Source organism: Elephantulus edwardii, unplaced genomic scaffold, assembly GCF_000299155.1.
Source record: "Elephantulus edwardii isolate Elephantulus edwardi_28Jun2011 unplaced genomic scaffold, EleEdw1.0 scaffold00067, whole genome shotgun sequence".
In the NCBI taxonomy this organism is placed as follows: Eukaryota; Metazoa; Chordata; class Mammalia; order Macroscelidea; family Macroscelididae; genus Elephantulus; species Elephantulus edwardii.
The window spans coordinates 2,724,720-2,741,041 of record NW_006399817.1 but is presented as its reverse complement, the minus strand read 5'-3'; the positions used below and the strand labels follow the sequence as shown (position 1 = coordinate 2,741,041).

The following is a 16,322-nucleotide window of genomic DNA, read 5'->3' as shown; positions in this document are numbered from 1 at the left end:
AATTCTCCTTCTATCCTCCTCAGTCATTGTCCAACTCTCTGATGCATAACAAGTGATAGCAAAGACCATGGCCTGTATCAGACGCACCTTAGTCTTCAAAGTGGATGGTGGAGTAGGGAAATAAGTGGGTTAAGACACCTGTGTCCAGGAGAGGGACAACACTGATATGAATGGTTAACTCCACAATGAGGGATATATCTTTCACTTTTTTCTAAAATGCTGGTCTGTCTGATACTTCTCTAAATCTGAACATTCAGTTTAAGACAGACTAGGAAGAAGGACTGGCCATCCACTTCTGAAATAGCAGGCCTCCTAAACCCCTATATCATTTTAGGTAGATTGTGATTTTCTAAGTATTTGTCCATTTCCTCTAGGTTTAATATTTGAGTATAGTTTTTCCTAATATTCCATTGTTAGTCTTTTTATTTTACTTGGTTCTGTTGTGATGCTCCCCATTTCATCTTTTATTCGGATTATTTGTGTGTTTTCCTTTGTTAGTTTTGCTAGTGGCTTGTCGATATTTTTTTTACCTTTTCAAAGAACCAACTCCTAATTTTGTTGGTGGTTTCAGTTGTGTTTTTTTTTTTATTTCTATTTGACTTATTTTTGCTCTAATTTTTTTTAATTTTAGTTTTTTTACAGGTAGCCAGGTTTTTTTGCTGTTCTTTTTCAATTTGTTGGAGATGTTGTATTTGAGACTCAATGGTCTTTTCTTTCCTGTATTTCGATGTGTTTGCTTATTACTATAAATTGACCCTTGAGCACTGTTTTGGCTATTTTCCAGAGGTTTTGGTAAGTTGGGTTTTCGTTGTCATTTATTTCAAGAAACTTTTTCATTTGATTTTTTATTTCTTCTTGTTCAAGCAAGGTGTTGTTTAAGTCGTATGTTCCTCTATCATGTTGACAGCAGGTGAAACATTGTACCTCATATTTTGGATCACAATTTCTTGTTTTCTCCAGAGCCTTTAATGCCTCATTTATTTTATCTGCATTGTTTTGGATTGTTGGTGTTTTTTTTAAGCTCCCCCTGATTTTTGCTTGCAATGTCCTGTAATTCTTCAAGTTTGTCTTTCACCCATTGAAAATATTCAATCATTGTTCTTTTAAATTCCATGTCAGACAGTTTCATCAGATTATCTAGCTTCTGGAAATCCATTGGTACTGTGTCACTTTTGGGGGATGATATCTTGCTTTGCGCCTGTTCTTATTTGATGATGCTGTGGTAGGGTTTTTCATGCATAAGTTGATGATAGGTTCTTGACTTAAAGTCACTGGTACAGAAGAGGGCGTAGTAGTTTTGTTGTCTATGTTCCTCTCTGAACTTCTGGACCAAGGGAAGTGTCCGTTCATGTCCTGTGAATGTGACTTCTTTTGTTGGATAGTTGTTATAGCTAATTCAGACCACGGTGCTCCAGATTAAAGGCAATAGATGACTAGTTGTGAGGAGATGCTAGACTGAGGGGATGTGGGGGGAACAGGCAGAGCAGGCCCAAGCACCACTATATGCCAGGTGTGTATGTGCTCAGATACCACTTGTGGTGACCTCACTGAGGCTTCAGCTGTCCCACTCACGTGCAGCTGGGTTGCTACCTGCCTGAATGGACCCACACAGGGAACTCATTCAGGTTGCAGATGTCTGACTGGTGCCTGGCAGGGCTAGCGTCCAGGTGGGCATACGCAAGGGTGTCACTCAGTTTGCTGCTGTCCCTCCCACGCTTGCTGGGGACTCTCAGGGATATCACTCAGTTTGCAGCTGTACTGCTTGCGCTGGCAGGGCTGGCTTCCAGGTGGTTCCATGCAAGTACTTTGGTCAGGTTGCAGATGGCCAGCTGGTGCGCCTTGTGGGCGCTGGGCAAGTGCGTTGCCTGGCAGGTGGTCTGGCAGTGCTGGAGGTCCATTTCCAAATGTTAAGCTGCCAATTCATCCGTACTCAGCACATCAGACTGTCCGTGTCACTCTACTGCACTGCCATGTCGCTCTCCTGTGCCGCCAAGTCACCCTCCTGTGTCACTGCATTGTTCTCTTGCATTGCTCTCCTGCACTGCTGCGTCTTTAGTTTCTTTGTATAGGTCTTTTGTGTCTCTAGTTATGTGCACTACCAAGTATCTCAATCTGTGGTTGGGTATTGTAAATGGTATTGCTATCTTGGTTTCCTTCTCTGGATTCCCTTTGTTACTGTAGAGGAATCCCACTGATTTTTGGATATTGATCTTACATCCTACCAATCTACTAATTGGTCTACTAGCTCTAACTGTTGTTTGTTTTGTTTTGTTTTTGTTGTTGTTGTTGAATCCTTGGGGTTTTCTGTGTATAGTATATCATCTGTATATAACAACAGTTTAACCAACTTTTTGCAGATGTCATCACCTTTTATTTACTTCTCTTGTCATGTTGACCTAGAAAGCACTTCTAATACAATGTTGAATAGATGTGATAGCAGTGGGCATCCTTGTCTGGTCCCTGTTAGCAAGGAAAATGCTTTCAGTCTTTATCCATGGAGAAAAAATATTGGCTCTTGGTTTTGCATATATAGTTTTTACTATGTTAAAAATTCATACCTTTGAGCTGTGGTGCTGGAAAAGAGTATTGAGTATATCATGGATTGCTAAGAGAACAGGTTCATCTTAGAGAGGGTGAGACAAGCCTACTCCTAGGAGGCAAGGATTCTGAAGCTTTGTTTGATGTATTTTGGACATGTTCCAAGGAGGGGCCAGTCCTTAAAGAGGGATGTCATGATTGCGAGGGTGGAGGGACAGGGCAAGAGAAGAAGACCCTCGAGGTGGGTTGATTCAGTGACTGAGGTAAAGGTGATAGGTGTGTCAGAGACTATAAGAATGGCTCAAGATATAGCACGGTTTAGGGCTGTTGTACATAGGGTCACTGTGAGTTGGAGGCAACTCGACGGCACATAACAACAACATGTTGAGGAAATTCCTTTCTATTCCATTTTTACTGAGTTTCTTTATCAGGAAGGAGTATTGGATTTTGTCAAATGCTTTCTCTGCATTAATTGCTGAAATCATATGGTCATTGTCATTTGCTTTGTTAATGTGATGAATTATGTTGATTGTTTTTCTTGCACACTTATTATGAATCCCATTTGGTCATGATGAATTCTTTTTTTAGGTGCTTTTGCATTTGATTGGCTAAGATTTTGTTAAGGATTTTTTTTTGCATTGGTCTCTAAGTTTTTTTGTTGTAATATCTTTTCCTGGTTTGGGAATTAGGGTTACGCTTGCTTCAAAGAACATCTCTGGGCGTGTTACCTTTTTTCTATTTTTTAAAAAAATACTTTAAGTAGAGTTAGTGATAGATATTCCCTGAATGTTTGGTAGAATTCAGCTGTGAAGCCATCTGGTCCAGGACTTTTCTTATGGGGAAGTCTTCTTATGACCTGTTCAATTTCTTCCTTTGTCATGGGTCTCTTCAAGTGTTCTACAATTGTCCATGTCAATCTGAGTATGGCATAAGTTTCAAGGAATTTTTCCATTTCCTCTAGGTTTTATAATTTCTACACTTATTTTTACCAGTCATTGGTTTGATATTCATTGCAAATTGACTCACAGACTTTATTCAGTTATGAGGTTGGTTAGGAAAATATGTTGGGGAGTAGAGGAGGCAGAGAACACCACCCAAATGCAAATCCTGGGCCAATCCAGTAGTTCCAAACCAGACTAATAAGGCAGAATTCCTCACTTTGTGAAAATCCAGGTTCAGTTCAGCAGCATACATACATACAAGAAGCCTCTAGTTTCCTCAATTATACAGCAGTTACAAGTCAGCTTTTCCTTCAATCATCCTGGAAGCCTTTAATTGTGTCTCCATCTCCAGAGTTCCTCTAATTATACCTTGCCATAATCTCTTCAAAGCAGTGCCACAGTCTCTTCACCCTCTCTCCACCACTGTCATCACCTTCTGTCACAGTGTAGAAAGCACTCTATCATATCGATCCCATAACTTTTATTGATTTGTAAGACCATGTTAAAGTTAAAGTCACAGTTAAAGTAGCTGGAGACCATGTTCCATCCCCTGCCAATGAGGGTAAAGACAATGGCTAGAAAAACCAATTTTCAAGGGTTCTGATTACCCAGCTACTGAAAAGTAAATAGTTACGTCTTAACCAGGTACAGTCAGAGTCCTCCTATATGGCAAGGTTTAAAAAGTTTTGTCTCACATGACCTATTCCTTGAAGAGGGGCATCATGCTTGGAAAGGCAGAGGGTCCGTAAAGTAGAGGAAGACTGTCAATGAGATGGAGTGACACAACAACTGCAACAATGGGCTAAAGTGTGTCAGAAATGATGAGGACAACACAGGATAGGACAGGATTCAGCTATGTGCTCAGAGGATCACGTCGAGTTGTACTCAACTCAACAGCACCTAAAAACAACTAAAATTACTAAATGTAATAAGTCAATTTAAAAATCATACTATTAAGTACTGCTATAATAATAAAATCAAGAAGAGATATACACACAGAAAACAAATTTCTTTGATGGTTACCAGGATGAGAGAGAGACAGAATCATTTTAGATACATGTTGATTTTGGTAATAGGAAGAGCAAGATTTAATATGGGTGAAGGCAGCATAACTTGATCAAGGAAAACAAAAATATTAACAAGTACACAAGAAAACAAATGTTGTAATATACAACCAATGTTAGACATATCTTAGCTGAAAGTACAGAGTATCAAGGAATGTCTATCTGTGTTTCATTGATTAAGCAAAGGCATTTGACTATGTTAATCACAATAAATTGTGGCTAACCTTAAGAAGAATGGGCATTCTATAGTATTTAATTGTGCTTTCTTGAAACCTGTACTTGGAACAGGAAGCAGTAGTCAGAACAGAGCAAGGAAACACTGAATAATTCAAAATCAGAATAAGTGTACGCCCTGGAAATATCCATACCTTTTCCAATCTATATATGGAACAGATAATTCAGGAAACTGGACTTTATGAGCAGAAATGTGGCATCAGGACTGGAAGAAAGCTAGTCAAACACTTACATTATTTGATGATACAACCTTGCTTGCTTAAGCTGACGAGGACCTGAAGCATTTGCTGCAGAAGGTCAAGGACTGTAGCCTTCAATATGGATTGAATCTCAACATCAAGAAGACAAAGATTTTCATCACCAGGCCAACTGGCAGTATCATTCTAGATGGAGAATAGATTTAGATTTTTAACAGCTTCAGTTTGCCTGGCTCTACAAACAGCACTCTTGGTACCAGTAGCCAGGAAGGACCAATCCTTGGAGAAGGACCTTATGCTTGCAAAGGTGGAGGGACAGCACAGAAAAGGAAGACCCTAAATGATATTGATTGACAGTAAATGAGGTGATGGGTGTAGGTATGTCAGAAACAGTCAGATTGGCTTAAGGATAGGACATGATTCAAAGCTATTGCACCTAGGGTTGCTATGTTGTAAGTTATTTGATTACACACAACAAGAGCAATATAACATTTGTAAGTAGTATAACATATTGGTATCAACAGTCAGGAGATCAGGAGATGTGTTGCTTTAGGCAAGTCCACTGTCAAGAATCTCTCCAAAATACTGAAGAACAATGGTGCAGTCTGAAAACTAAACTGTGCCTGATTCAGGTCATGGTCTTTTAAATCACTTGCTATGGATCTGAAAGCTAGAAAATTACTAGGATCACAAAAGAATTGATACCTTTAAGTTATGGCATTGCAGAACAATATTTAATATTCTATAGAATGCCAAAGGAACAAACAGATATGTCTTGGAAAAAGTGTAGCAAGAGTGCTCCTTGGAGTCAAGGATGGTGAAGCTTTGGCTCTCATACTTTGGACATGTTGCTAGTAGAGTCTATTCCTTGATAAGAGACCTCATGCTTGGAACTTTGGAAGGTTAGAGAAAGAGATAAAGACTTCCAGTGAGATGTATTGACATGGTGACTGTAGCAATGGTCTTAAGTATGATAATTTTTTTGGTTTCTGTTAGTACAGAACAAAATAAAATAAAGGAAATTTTAAAATCTGAAACAAGAAAGTAGCTATGGGACTAAGCTCACTGAAATTATATCTCTTCTAATCCGAGACCAAAAGAATTAGTGTCAGGCCATTCTTTACTGATAGAGATTAGATGAACTTCAGGCCTATAACACAGAGGTAGCATTTGGACTTGGAATTGAAGCTACTTCTGAAGGTCATCTTTCTGCAAAATGATAAGTGAAAAATACCATCTTTTAACAATATGCTTCCGTAAACAACCAACTCTATGAGACCAAATGGTCAACATTTACCCAAAAGCAAATTAGAAAAGCCAAGAAGGGGAAGGGAATCTAGGTCAATAGGAATAAAACAAACAGAAGGAAAAACTGAGACTTATGATTCATTCTAAAAGTTGTAATGACACTACAGAAAATTTTGTAAAAAACTATGTCAAAGGGGAAACTAATTTCTTATTTAAGCTTTCATTTAACATTCAGTGTGAAAGACTCCAGATTGTGTCCTTAATTGGTGAACTACTGAAGCCAATGGAGGAAAACATCAGTTTGGCTCATTGTTTTATGGATTTATATACTAATTACTTTAAATGATAAACTCTAAAAATGGTATATGAATAATAAAACCCAGATCAGATATATATTTTTTCTTTGAAATTTACATCTCTTCTTAGAAAAGCTTATAAAGGCTTTATTTTATCAACCATAATAGGTTGCAGGTAACTATAGTTTCTGAGATCAAATTCTGATTAAAAGTAGATTCATCCTAGAGAGGGTTAAACCAGGCTGCTCCTTGGAGGCAAGGATTCTGGGGCTTTGCCTGACATACTTTGGACATGTTGTAAGGAGAGACAGGTCTTTGGAGAGGGACATCATGCTGGGCAAAGTGGAAGGACAGCGCAGGAGGGGAAGACCCTCTATGAGGTGGATTGATTCAGTGACTGGGGTAATGGGGATGGGTGTGTCGGAGGCAATGAGATTGGCACAGGATAGAGCAGGGTTTAGGGCTGTTGTACATAGGGTTGCTATGAGTCGCAAACGACTTGACGGCACATAACAACAACAACAATACAATTATCATGCCTTCAGTACACAGTCTCCTACATTACCAGGAATGTGAGCTAGATGTTGAATTACTGATAAATAAAGCTTTGAGAAGTGGAAAAATAAGTTCGTGGCTATCCCCAAAGACTAGAAAAGTGTTTAATGTTGCTAAGAAATATTTCATATTTAACAAAAGCTGAATAGAAAATAAAATTTTGATGATGAACTTTATTTTCTAGACAGACTTCTTAGAAAAATATATGCCTCATTATGTAAAACACCAACTAAGTCCTTAAAAAAACTCAAAACCTAGAAACTGCTACTTTCCTGTTTTAATTATCTTAATTCATTAATTCAATGTGTTACATTGATATTTAAGTTAATACTGTTTAATGTTCTACACATTTTATTCCCTGATTATTTTTAAGCCTCCAAAACTGCTTTTGTACCAAAGAGACTACAATTTTGAGGAAATTCTATAAAAAATAGACAATCTCTAAATGAGAATTCAGTGTATTTCCACCCCCACCCCATAATAGACTCCTTCTTTAAATTCCTAGTCCACAGCTCAGATTGATGAATCTAAAATATACAGAGTTTAAAGCAAGGAAGATTGTGCAAATATAGGAAATTAGATACAGTCCTATTTGCATTTTAGAACATTTTGGTCATCACTAGACACAACAGAAATTACTGGCATCAATCAGTGAAGTCTTTAAAAACCAAAAACCAAATGCATTGCTGTTGAGTCAATTTCAGCTCATAATATCCTTTGGTAAGAGAACAATCATGCTCAATACGGTGCCCAAGGCTGTATTCTTTAGGGAAACAGACTGCCACCACTTTTCCTTAAGAAAGGCTGATGAATGTCAACCACCGACTTTTTGGTTCTAACACAGAACAGATCATCTTCTTTACCTGACAACTGACAACGAGGATGGATAAAAACAATTGGAGCATGACCTATTTTATTATTTTTCAATGATCAGCTGCAAATCTATCCATCAACAGTAAAATTCAGCCTCAGAGTTCTCTGCTAACATGCCAAGTGCAACAGAGGTCATATATATGATCTTGCTTTCTAGTGAATTGGCTATAGGAATCTGGGGAAATGGATTCATTGTACTGGTTAACTTCTTTGGCTGCCTCAGAAGAAGAGATATTTCATTAGTGGACACCATCCTAGTCAGCTTGGCCATCTCCAGAATCTCTTTGTTGTGTGTAATATCCTTAGATGGCTTTATTATGGTGCTTTTTCCAAACGTGTACACCCATGGTGAAATAATGAGCGTTTTGGATATTTTCTGGACACTTACCAACCATTTAAGTGTTTGGTTTACCTCTTGCCTCAGTATCTTTTATTTACTCAAGATAAGCAATGTCTCCTGTTCACTTTCCCTCTGGCTGAAGATAAATATCAAAAGGGTCATCCTTGGGATTCTTCTCGGGTCTTTTCTTATCACCTTACTTATTTGCATTCCAATGAGCTACTATTTGCATGATGATTTTCGTTATCAATTCAAGGATGATAATGGAGAAAATAAAACTTTGGAATTTGAAGTGAGTAAAATCCTAAATGCTTTGCAACAGATATTCCTGAATTTAGGGGCACTAGTTCCTTTTGTTCTCTCTCTGATATCATTTCTCTTGTTACTTTTCTCCCTATTTAGACATACCAAGAATATAAAATTTCATGCCACAGGGTCGAGAGACCCCAGCACAGAGGCCCACATGAGGGCCATAAAGACAGTGGTCATCTTTCTGCTCCTCTTCATTATTTCCTATACCCTCTTTCTTGTAGTAACTTCTAGCTTCCTGATTCCTCAGAGGAAATTAGTGGTGATGTTTGGTGGCATCATAACAATCATTTTCCCATCAGGCCATTCATTCATCTTGATAATGGGGAACAGCAAGCTGAAGGAGGCTTTTCTGAAGCTGCTAAGGTTTATGTGGGCTCATACAACACTTTGTTCTATACAAAGTCCTCGAGAGACTCTTGAATAAAAAGAGATTCAACAAACAACTTTTTCTTCTTTCTCCATGTCACTGTATTTGTTTGTTCTTAGATGCCTTGAGTATCATGAATATATATAATCATTAATATCTGTAGTTATTCTAAAGATAACTTTTGTGTTTCTTCGCATTTCTGTATTGTTTAATTTCTAATCTAAAGTCATCTGCGAAATTAGTTCAGGACAGAGCAAACTTCAGAGCTATGTTGCTATGGGTTAAAGGAGACTCAACAGCACATAACAACAACAAAATCATCTTCAAACCACTATGTTTTCTTTGCCTCTATAGGAAAAAAAAAAATCTAAATTGGAACATTTTGCATCATTGCATAAATGCAAAGATATTCTGTTTCTTATTGCCATATTACTAATAAGGAAGGAGTCTTGGTAGTGTAATGGTTAAATGTGCACTGCTTTGTGGGATTAAAAAACTAACCCTTTGTGCCCTTCAAACTTACAGTTTAAAAGACTCCATAGTTGTAGTTCTCTCTATATGATCACTATGAATTATAATTGACTCTATAACACACATCAACAATGGCAAAAGCCACTGAATCAGTGTATGGAAGAAATTCAGGCAAAACAGCTCTAAGGAACAAATTTTAAAACACATTAGCCTTTCCTGTAAAAATCAGTCATTTAAAAAATATATTTTTTAAAAAATATATATCTGTTCGGTGTAAATCAAGACTGTTATTATTATTGCTGTTATGTACCATCCAGACAGAACCAACCCATAGCTGACCCTCCAGTGGGTTTTCAGAGGCAGTAATCTTACAGAAGGAGATTGCCCATCTTTCTCCCATGGAGCAGCTGGTGGATTTGAACTGCTTACCTTTCAGATTGCAGGGCAGATTCTTACCAATCTCTTTTTTAACTCTGTTTTCATTTATTTCTAAATGGTTTCTCCTGGTCAAAAGGGGAGGGAAAAAAAGTCTTTGATGAGACTTTTCCCAGAAAAAAATATATATGATGTAGGAAAAGTGAAATGATCTCAATACAGAAGGTTTTAGGAGTCAATCTTCAAAAGACTTTTTAGAATGCCCTAACATTCTAGACTCAGTTTGATTTTTACATATTTTCCTCTTCACATCTCTCTGCTTTTTGTTTGCTATGATATTTTATGAACAAACAACTAGGGCTTTTTTTTAAGGTATGATTTTCATTCCTTTTCGTTCACATTAGGTAAATGTAAGAAATAGGAGGGAGAATTTACGTTGGAACACTCTTTAAAAGAAAAGTAAAAACTTTATTCTTTTTTTTATTGGTTAGATTCAAATTTCTTTGGGCTAATCCGTGTTTCCACACAAAGGAGAAGGGTGGAAAACCAACCCTAGTAAAATAAGTCCCATATGCCCACTCTTCACTTACTGACATGGTTAGATTTTTTTTTTTTAGTGTCATTATGGGACTCTAAAGAGTGTTAGGTAAAAAAAGGAAAATACTACATCAGATCACAAGATATAATTGTATCATTATAGCTGCCAAATCACCTAAAATCATGATTTATCCAAGTTTACTCAAATGTTAGCCACCACAGCCAACATTACTCTTGCCTTACACCTCAATGGCTGTCATAATTAGATGTACATCTTTAATGTGCAAAGCAGTAGATTTTTAAACCTCTGTAAATAGAAAATATTGGAAAACAAGATGATCAATAAGACTCCAGTACTATTCCTTGAAAATATTTTGTGGAAAATTATACACTTGTTATATACACACCTAGAGAAATTACTATGAGTTGAGAAGCTATACACCTTATAATAAAGATTCTTAAAGCCAGATAAATTTAAAATTCTTTTTACAATTGTATAAAATAATGATTATTATCCAAATGATATCTCTTCAAGAATAAAATGGCCATGAAGAACACACCCCATATTAATTAAACTATAGAGAAAAAAATCTTTATGTGACAGTTGATCTTTTATTCAACTCTTAACAACTGTATTGAGAGAAAGTCCTAGAAAATATTGCCACGTGTCTGCCTGACTAAAACACTATCGGTTCTAATTAGATTTGTAGCATAGCCTTCACATCAAAATGAAGGCAAAAAATATCAGCTTCTGACTCAATGTCAATTCTTTATTATCTTATTGTATTGGCCATTTCCAAAGCTAAAATCCATTTCCATCAAGGAAACATGGTTTGTGTGCAATTTCAAAGTTATGGTGATGAAAATTAAGCCCCATTTATAAGTAATATTCTCTGTTAAACATATGGTTTTGTGGCTCTGCCTGCAAAACTCAATTTGATAGGATCAAATGAACATTATTTACAGGAAGAAGACTATTGCAAATGCATGAAATAAAATCTTGTTGCATTTGCATAACAGCAAAGAGATTCAGCCAAGAGATTCACTTAGGTTATAACACACTTAAAGGTAATAATTATAGTTTGTCCAGGCTAGAAATGGCTACTTAAGTTGTTTGGAGTAATCAGTTTAGTCTTTACGAATATAGAAACAATCTTGTTTCAGAGAAGAGTTGGCCACTTTCAAAAATTATGTCAAAGTGAAAATGATGATGGTAGATGGTTTGAAGATTTTATTTTTCATTCTCCAACTGGTCATCAGTGTGTTCTCAGTATAAACATGTTCAGTACAGAAGACATCATATTTCTGATCATATCAGCTGGAGAATTAATAGTAGGATTATTGGGGAATGGGTTTATTGGACTAGTAACGTGTATTGACTGGATTAAAAAGAAGAAGCTCTTTTCAATTGACTACATCCTCATCAGTTTGGCTATCTCCAGAATTTGTCTGATCTGTGTAACAGTGCTCCATATCATCTTACTGGAATTCTACCCTGATTATATTATAAATGAGAAACTAAGACTACTCATTGGCATCGTCTGGGCATTCAGCAATCAATCAACTAGCTGGTTTGGCACTTGTCTTAGTGTCTACTATCTCCTCAAGATAGCCAATTTCTCCCATCAACTTTTTCTCTGGCTAAAGTGGAGAATTGACAGGGCTGTTGTCCATATTCTGTTGGGCTGCTTGACCATCTCCTTGTTGATCATCCTTCCAATAGTAATAATACTTGGTTGTGATTATCAGTTGTATATAATTAAGAATCAAAAAAGCAACTTCACTGAAATGTTTGATATGAGTAAATTCCATTACTTCTATATACTCAATATCTTTGTCTTATTGGGAATTGTCCCACTTACTGTGTCATTGATTTCATTTTTCCTTTTAATTATATCCCTGTGCATACATACCAAGCAAATGAAAAATAATGTTACAGGTTGTAGAGACCCCAGCATGACAGCTCATCTGGGAGCCATGAAAATGGTAATTTCATTTCTTTTCCTCTGTTTTGTATATTATTTGGCTACTCTTTTGGTGTCCTATAGTTACCTAATGATAAGAAAAAAGCTAAGTGTGCTGTTAGGAACAACTGTGTCAATTCTCTATCCCTCAGTTCACTCACTTATTTTAATTCTTGGGTATAATAAGCTCAGGCAAGCATCTGCCAGGATGCTGATATGTGGGAAAAGAGCCTGTTTGTTTTAAAATTTTAGTTATAAGTGAATTTTAAAGCATTTATTCTTTTCCTAAAAAATAAGGTCCGTAAGTGGTATAAAGATATTGTGCTACATTATGAAATAAAATATTGGTGCTTCAAAGCCACTCAATTATTATGGAAGAAAGACCTGGAAACTTGAGTTTGTAAATACAGTAGTCAAGAAAACAATGTGGAACAGTTAGTTCTACTTGGTAATATGGGAGATTACCATGAGTTGGAATTGAGGATTTTTTAAAAATAAAAAAAAATTATAACTTATATTCTTGAGACATTGTAATACTCTAGATAGCCTTGTTTTCAGAGTTAACTTTTCTACTAGTTATTTAAAGAGTTCACATTTCTCTTTTGATTCTCTCATTCCAAATTTAGCATGTATTGCTTAGTTAAACTCTTATAAGATTGTTTTCCTGGACCACAATGAAACAGACTTGAGCTGCACTTAATTTTACATAAATCTATACCTATATCTCTATATCTATACTTAAATTTTGTGAAATTAAAGATTAAATTTTGCAGTTTTCCTATTTGTCCAAAAATTATTATGAGTCCTTTACTATACTCTCTTCATATTTCTTAGACTGGACTTATAAACTAGAACCTCAAATCTCCACTGCCCTGTGTGTGTTTCAATTTCCTATTATTCATTTTATCTCTCTCTCTCTTCCCAGCTGGAGGATGCTTTAGGTGGTCTTCAGGTAGTTATTTCTTAGTTCTGGAAACTCCTATTCATTACTCTTGGAATTAAGTTTCTCTTCAGATGGCTTTCTTTTCAGGCAAGGTCTGCATGGCAATTGAACTCATTAAAAAAAAATCTCTCTCCATACAACTATTCTGGAAGGCAGTTTGGTGCTTCCTGAAAAAGCTGAAAATAGAAATTCCGTATGATCCAGCTATTCCATTGCTCAGAATATACCCCAAGGAAATGAGAACAGAGGCTTAAATGGAAAGTTGTGCACCAATGTTCATAGGAGCACTATTTACCATTTCAAGAACATGGAAACAGTCCAGACGTCCAACCATGACAAGCGGATTGAAAAATTGCGGTATTTTCATCAATGGAATACTACGCAGCACACAAGAGCAATCATTTTGTAAATTAATATCCAACTTGGGAGAGATTGGAGCCTATTATGCTGAGTGAACTAACTTAGTCCCCAAATGACAAATACTGAATAAAACCATTATTGTAGAATGAGTATGAGGATCCAAGGTCAGAGGGGAGGGTCGAAATATAGAGGGGAGGGTGGAAATATAAGGGTAAGGATGGGGGTAAGGATGTTAATATAGGTTTGCACAATTTGATGGGTGGCTGGGGTAAAGGAAATTGAAAGGATCTTTTGTGAAAAATAATATACTCAAACTTTGTGAATAAATCAGAGTAATATTAAAAATTATTTTAAAAATCAATATTTTTTTTAACTGCCTGGTATGTGTAAGTCATGACAGTTCTTATAATTGGCAATTACAATTTTAGGGAACTGCTTTCAAATGACTCCTTAGAATGCACTTGCTAACCTTCTCAAATAATGATTTTTCTGTAGACTCTTCTTCATGTGTCTCTTTTTTCATGTTTTAATATCAATTAAATTTTTGAAGTACACATGTCATGCTTTCCTGGTATACATTAAGCTAACGTAAAAAGTAGAAAAAAACAACATATATATTTACGTTGGGATACATATCTAAAACAAGAATGAAAATTCTGGCATTTGTGATATGTTGACTAAAATTGCTTTTAGGCTAAATTGTATTTCCACAAAGAAGGGTAACACCTAAATCACATAAACCAAATACACCCACTCCTAAAAAAAACAAAATTAGCCTTAAAAGACCATGTTGTTAAGTTAAAAGCTATGTTAGGCCAACATGGAATATTACCATATTAAAACAGAAAATGGAGGATGGTTACGTAATAACATAACTTCCAAACTACACGATTATATAAGTGGCAAACAACATACAATCATGGCACAGCCAAGCCGGCACATAACTTTAATTGATGTCAATCTTGCCTTGTATGTTAGCACTTGTTAATGTCAGACGCATGTCATAAATGTGCAAAATAGTCAGATAATTGTAGTTGTTGCTGTTTTTATATGCCGTTGAGTTGCCTGCAACTCATAGCAACCCTATGTACAACAGTCCTAAACCCTGGCTACTCTAGACTGTGCCCAATCTCACTGTCTCAGACAGACCTACCCTGATTACCTGAATCATTGAATCAATCCACCTCATAGAGGGTCTTACCGTCCTGCTCTGTCCCTTCATCCTCCCAAACTTGATATTCCTCTCCAAGGAATGGTACCTCCTTGCAACATGTCCAAAGTAAGTCACATGAAGCTTCAGAATCCTTGCCTCCAAGGAGCAGCCTGGTTTAACCCTCTCCAGGATGAACCTGTTTGTTTTCTTAGCAGTCCATGATATATTCAATACTCTTATCCAACACCACAACTCAAAGGCATCAATTCTTCTTCTATCCTCTCAAGTCATTGTCCAACTCTCTGACGCATGGCAAGTGATTGCAAAGATCATGGCCTGTATCGGGCACACCTTAGTCTCTAGAGTGACATCATTACTCTTCAGTACTTCGGAGCTGTCTCTAAGGCAGACTTTCCCATCACAATATGTCTTCTTACTTCCTAGCTGCTGGTGCCAAGAGTATTGACTGTGGAGCCAAGCCAAAGCTGTTCACAGTCTCAATCTCTTCATCATCCATTATGAGGCTGCAAATTGGCCCAGATGTGAGACTATTTGTTTTCTTGACATCGAGCCTCAATCCATACTGAAGACTGCATTCCTTAACCTTATGCATCAAGCACTTCAGGTCCTCCTCAGTTTCAGCAAGCAGGGTTGTATCATCTGCATAATGCAGATTGTTGAAGAATCTTCCTCCAATCCTCATGGCACATATCTCCTCATACAGCCCAGATTCCTAGATAATCTGTTCTGCATATAGATTGAAAAGGTATGGAGATAGAACACACTCCTGGAGTACACCATTTACAATTTTGAAACATACAGTATTTCCTTGCTCTGTTCTGCTGACTGCCTCCTGGTCCAAGTACAGGTTTCACATAAACACATTCAAGTGCTTTGGTATTCCCACTCTTCTCAGAGTTAGCCACTATGTTGAAACTGTCAGCAACTTCATCTTGCTTTAATCCACAATTAACACCCTTGGCACTAGCAGTCAGGAAATCAGGAGACATAATGCACTAGGAAAGTCTGTAGTCAAGGACCTCTACAAATCATTCAGGAGTAATAATGTCAATTTGAGGATGAAGGTGCATCTGATTTAGGCTGGAGTCTTTCTTATCACTTACTATGCATCTGAGAGGTGGACAATGAATAAGCATGACAGAAAAGGAATCTATGCCTTTAAGCTGTGGTGTTGGAGAAAAGTACTGAACATTCCATTGATTGCCAAAAGGATAAACAAAAATGTCTTGCAGTCAGAGTGTTCTTTGGAGGAAAATATGATACAGCTTCTCCTCATTTACTCTGGGCATGTTGTTCAGAGGTGCTATTCCACGGAGAGTGAGATGATGCTTGGAAAGGCAGAGGGTTGGCGATAGAAAGACCCTTGACCAAATGGATTGACATGGTGACTACCACAATGGGCTCTAGGGTTTCTGAAAGTGTGAGGATGTCACAAGATAGGACAGTTCAGATTTGTTGTTCATAGGGTAACTATGAGTCATACTCAAATTGATGGTGACTAAAAACAAATTATAGTGGTAGAATGGCACTATT

At 36.9% G+C, this 16,322-nt stretch overlaps 1 protein-coding gene across 1 annotated transcript; it reads left to right on the top strand.

Moving 5' to 3' along the window:
• The first annotated feature begins 8,059 nt into the window (after window positions 1–8,059).
• LOC102844753 (taste receptor type 2 member 9-like) lies at window positions 8,060–9,022 on the top strand. Its single transcript, XM_006888461.1, has one exon. The coding sequence runs from the start codon at window positions 8,060–8,062 to the stop codon at window positions 9,020–9,022; it is 963 nt and encodes a 320-aa protein (XP_006888523.1).
• The last annotated feature ends 7,300 nt before the right edge of the window (window positions 9,023–16,322 follow it).